Source organism: Frankliniella occidentalis, unplaced genomic scaffold (assembly GCF_000697945.3).
Source record: "Frankliniella occidentalis isolate FOCC.00 unplaced genomic scaffold, Focc_3.1 Scaffold16, whole genome shotgun sequence".
In the NCBI taxonomy this organism is placed as follows: Eukaryota; Metazoa; Arthropoda; class Insecta; order Thysanoptera; family Thripidae; genus Frankliniella; species Frankliniella occidentalis.
The window spans coordinates 3407405-3412381 of record NW_026267146.1 but is presented as its reverse complement, the minus strand read 5'-3'; the positions used below and the strand labels follow the sequence as shown (position 1 = coordinate 3412381).

Genomic DNA, 4977 nt, shown 5'->3' with positions numbered 1-4977 from the left:
CTTCGCAACTCCATTCGGTGATGCTAGACCCAAAGCAAATGTTATCTAGGTAATTTGAACACCCTTGAACACTTTTTTGAACACGTTTGTACATTGTACGTGTTGGAACACTAAAAAAAAAAAACTTAATGTAGAGAAACCTCATTTCTGACTTCAGATTTGTCATCAGCTGGTTCGTTTCATACGGAAAAGACGTGTCTGACAAGTGTCTTTGAAAAGACTACATTTTGTTCAACTTAGTGTTCCATTCAGCGTTCGGAACAGGGTTGTCCACGCTACGCCACTGTCCGTGCAAGGCCACCTGGGGTTGAGGTATCAGAAGTATACAGATAAAAAAAAACATGTTTACGGCGGTTTAACTCACTACAAAATGTACAAACGTGTTCAAAAAAGTGTTCAAGGGTGTTCAAATTACCTAGATAACATTTGCTTTGGGTCTAGCATCACCGAATGGAGTTGCGAAGTTGCTGCGCGCCACGTATTGGCTTAATAAGGGTCAGAGCCACCGCTATTTATCCCATTCTGTTCAGGTTGTACGAATTGAATAGTACAGTTTGAACGGTTCAAAATTTTCCAAAAGGCTTCGGACAAAATTTGTTTCTTATATCTTTAAGAACTCCTGAGCAAATTTTGGCGCTCCTTTGACAAAATGCGCATGTCTGACGCAGACAGCGGCCACCACGGCCGACAGCCTGGCCCGTCCCGCAGGGACGCGGGGCCGGCCCGCGCACACTAACAAGTAATCGCCATTTTAAGGCATTTCCCACGAAAAAAGTTGCTTTTTTTTGTTTGAGCGTGTTCCTCATGCTTTTGACTACGGGAAACAATAGTCGACACGTGAAATTTCATCGGTGAACAGGGTGGTTAGGTCGCTTGAACAAGTTGTACACTCCGCGACCTAACTTTCACCTTTCACCCTTTTTCCCGGGCGTTGCGAGTAACATTCTGAGGTGTTCTATAGCTCAAAATGACCGCGTACTCGTAGGGAACACAATGCAAAAGACGGAACTCAAAAATTCGGTCTGGAAGTTGGTCAAAACGGCAGAGAAATAGCAAAAAGCGGCGAAAACGCGGGGACTGTGTGGTGGGTTGCCTACCCGGACCTCCCCTAAGGCGCAATGGTAATTTTGATGGCCTATAAAATCTTCCCTAAGGGAAATTTTCGATGCCTCTTCGGGTCAAATCCTTTCTTTAGTCCATAAGTACCCCCCTGCCAAGTGGCATTGCTTGACACAAAAATGCAGTATCCCCCCGGATTCAGAGATGTAGACCACGCACTAAAAGGAAGAGCGTACTGTGAGAAGAGAAGAAAATTTATTGATTTACTCGTATCAACAGACTTCTGTAATCCCAAGGAAGAAACCAAACTGTAAGTGGCTTGTGTATTTATTTGACAGATTGGTTGCAAATCACTGACCTTATCGAGTGACACTAACTGATACATCATCCTGTCCACAGGGAGATAGCTATGAATTCTGGAGGTGTTGATGAGGTCCTTGATGAACTGTACAGACAACTTGCTGACAAAGATAATGAAATTTGGTATGGTCCTGGCGTCTCTCTGCCAACAGGGACGAGTTTTCAAATCAGTAAGGACCTCAACTTAAGTAGAATAAATTCGCCCCATTTAGACAATCTTGTAAATATGTAAGTGCTATATACATACACTTATTCACTTTCTTGAAGAGCGTGAGAATCCTATGTCAGTGTTTCCTCTTCTTACCTTATTTCAGGAAAAATGTTGAACAAACTAGATTTGAAGGCATAAACTCCCCAACTATATATATAGGCACGCAAAGCAGCACCTTTGGTCTGCATATTGAAGATTTTGCCTTTGAATCAATCAATAGATCATTGGGAGCAGCAGAAAAACTTTGGTTTGTGCTAAATTGTGTCTGTTGCAATAACAATCTGGGCTTTTAATCTTGTCTAAGTGTCCTGTTAATAATTGTGCATTTCATAATATTTCAGGTTCGTAGTACCACCAGCGTATTATGGTTCTTTCTGCTTATGGATGTCAAAGTGTGGGGTACCTCCAGAAGTGTCAAATTGTCCCAGCTTCCTTCAGCACAGACAAAATTTCATCGACCCTCGGACAGCTGTGAAGGCAGGCTTCCCAGTTCGAACTGTGCGTTATAAACATTTGTTGTGTTAGCTCTGACAAACACATGAGACAAGATTTCACAATTGACTTGTAATTTTTGTAGGTAAGACAGCGAGTTGGTGACGTGGTTTATCTCCTTCCATTTGCAATTCATTGGGGAGTCAACCTTGGTAAGTGTAAAACTGCACCAGTTTCGGATTTTAATTCAGTATTATTGTCTTTCTCCTCTTGTTATAATTGTCTTTCTTTCAGGTTTTACGTTGAATGAGGCTGTTAAGTCGTGTTCCAAGTCGTGGCTCCATTCAGGGTTGCTTTCCAAGCCAATGTGCCAATGCCGTTCGTTAGTTCGCCTGCATATATATGTAGATATGTGTAGATATGTAAAATACCAATGTCACACTGAAATATGTGATGTCCTTCCATTTCAGATTGCAGAGCAATATGCAACACGTGCAACTTGACAAGGCGTGTTGGTTTCTACTGGGGCAACACAGGAGATGTTACAAAAGTGGAAACATGGCCAGCACCTGGGAGTTATGGCCACACTTGACTTGAGAAATCCTTATAGTGCTCAGCCAGGAGCCTGTCCAACTGACATTTCTTTGCTTCTTGGAACTGGTCATGAAAATTACGTTCTGGTAATGCTCATTAATGGCTACTTACTTTATAACAACTTTTATAAGCCATATTTTTTATCCTTCTCTCTGATTTCTTCCTTGTAGGATTGTAAGGAGGTTACCTCCACCATGGGCCCATTTGCAGGCCACAAGAGAGGCCAATACATTGGTGGCATAGTGTGTTTTGATGATGACGATGAATCAGATGAAGGTGATGTAAGTCAAGGTCCCATTAGGACAAGGTTCAAGAGTTTGTGTTCCTCTAATAGTCTTGCTTTTGTTTCAGATATGTGATGCTGCTGATGAGGACTAGGACCATCAAAGTGCCCTGATCAGTGGCAAACTTGATTACCAGTGCCCTTTCCCCTGCCGCTGCCCTTGCCCCTGCACCTGCCCATGTTGGTATCAGGCCAAAAGCCAAGGGACAGCTGGCATCACAGCACTTAAAAACCACGCAAAAAATGAACATGCTGAATACCCAAGATATGAATCAATTTTAGAAGAGTCAATTGATAAAAAATATTTGAAGGAACATAGAAATTTTAAATCAAAGCGGTACTCTACATGCCATTGTGCGAAGAGGGTGATGGAAAAGGGTGATACTCACGCAAATCTGAAGCGTCACCAAGGATCATCCAATTGCAAAAAACAAAAGAAAAAATAAGAGTTTATTATTATTATTGTTATTGTTATTAGTTTATTTATTGATGTAGCTTTCTACAGAAACTGTTCTTTTCCCCAATCAGATCTAATTTTTTTCAGGACATTAATGTCCTTGATTGCGTGAGGCAGCTTGTTAATTAAAACACTGCCTACATATTCTGGTTTATTTTTGCAAAAATCTCCTTTATACAGATTCTCAGGGATGTCCACCTTCTTTCTGGTTTATCTGTTAATATCAAAAGAAATTTATAGTGTTGCAATTCTGGTGTACCAACAACAATTACTGGAGATTCTAATTTAGATGTTATGAAAGACAAGTACGCAAAGTAGATAAAAAGAAATGCTGCTCAACTTTGATATGGAACTATACTCTTTAAGAATGCCATAAGATCTTCTGGTTGTTGTAGGGCTTTATTGCTCAAGGAACATATCCGGGAAGATGGCTATAATTATGTTCTTTGTTTCCTTCCACAGGCCCTCTCCCGCCCCTCATTTGAGTCGAGTGAGTGAGTGAGTATACCGCAAAAAGAGATCGAGAGAGAGGGGGGGGAGGATGGAGAGGGAGAGGAGGGATTCTGAGAGGAGCCGGCCGGTGCACCGGCCATCATGTCCACCCGATGCCCTCCTCCCCCTCACGGCCGGGGACGCGCGCGCTGACCCTTGACTAATCCGGGCCTGAACTATACTGCCCCTGGCCTGCACTCCATTTTGGACGCGGGGGGCGGTGCCTCGGGGAGGGCGATGGCCTGTGAAATGGAGCAGCGGGGTTTGTTAGCATACCGTGCGCATTGGCCGAGGCGCGGCGGCCGCGACCCCCCCGGTGGCGTAGCCAAGCCAGGCGGCCGAGCAGCACAACCCACCATACCGGGCCGGTCGGTGAGGGGGAATGCAGCAGCGCAGAGTGGTCGGGCTCATCATCCACACGGGCCCGGGGACCATGCTAATGGAAGCCCGTCGATTGCACAGCAGCAGTACCCGCCGCGGCCTCGGCCCCGGGCCCCGCAGCCGTCGCGCGGTTAGGCACCCCAATCACCAGCACGCTCCCCAGCGGGTAGTTTGTCAGACCCAGCCGGCCCCGCGCGACGCCGCCGGGGAGCGCCCGGGAGGCAGGCCAGCACGGCGACACGCGTGCATCGCGCGGCCTACCTCCCGGGCGCGCTGCACTTGCACGCCACCTGGCAGCCGCGTATGTGTGTGTCTGGGGGCGGAGAGGAGGGGTATAAGACCGGGCCCGCATGTCGCCCAGCTCCCCCCCCCCCTTTCCAACCCCCTGCTCGCGCTGCTCCTCTGCAAACAGCAATCAGCTCGCCTGCACTCCAAGCTGCTGCTGCTGCTGCTCCCTTCCTCCTCCCGCCCCACTCCCTCCCTTCCCGCGTGGACACACACACTCACACAGCATGGCGGAAAGCCGTGTTTTGAGCCTCTGCACGGCGGCGGTGCTGTTGGGCCCTCCGGGTCCCGGAGAGGAAGGGCTGCTTCCAGGTGGACTGACCCTCGCTCGCTGCCCTCTGCGCTTGCCGGCCGGTCCCTACATCGTGTGTATCGAGTAAAGAGCGTTGTCCCGTACCCCTCGCAGTAAGTGCCCCCCCCCCC

The 4977-nt window shown here is 47.2% G+C and overlaps 2 protein-coding genes across 7 annotated transcripts in view; both read left to right on the top strand.

Annotated features, from left to right (window-relative positions):
• LOC113207703 (probable lysine-specific demethylase 4A) overlaps positions 1-2932 on the top strand; it is a 6250-nt gene extending 3318 nt beyond the window's left edge. For 2 of the 5 annotated variants that reach the window (XM_052264083.1, XM_026424360.2), the window contains exons 3-10: positions 1339-1369; positions 1459-1647; positions 1734-1877; positions 1972-2128; positions 2208-2274; positions 2357-2444; positions 2533-2742; positions 2827-2932. In XM_052264083.1, the coding sequence (XP_052120043.1) occupies positions 1469-1647; positions 1734-1877; positions 1972-2128; positions 2208-2274; positions 2357-2444; positions 2533-2659 (762 nt within the window). In that variant the 5' untranslated portion in view covers positions 1339-1369; positions 1459-1468 and the 3' untranslated portion in view covers positions 2660-2742; positions 2827-2932. Of the gene's footprint in view, positions 1-1143; positions 1370-1458; positions 1648-1733; positions 1878-1971; positions 2129-2207; positions 2275-2356; positions 2445-2532; positions 2743-2826 lie in introns of those variants that run through there. The other 3 variants (XM_026424359.2, XM_026424358.2, XM_026424357.2) reach the window with 3 other exon arrangements.
• Positions 2933-3044: 112 nt separating this feature from the next.
• Positions 3045-4977, top strand: part of LOC113207701 (uncharacterized) — a 17544-nt gene continuing 15611 nt past the window's right edge. Inside the window, exon 1 of one of the 2 annotated variants that reach the window (XM_052264079.1) lies at positions 3045-3886. The gene's annotated coding sequence lies outside the window, so the exon portion shown is untranslated. Of the gene's footprint in view, positions 3895-4977 lie in introns of both variants that reach the window. The other variant, XM_026424356.2, reaches the window with a different exon arrangement.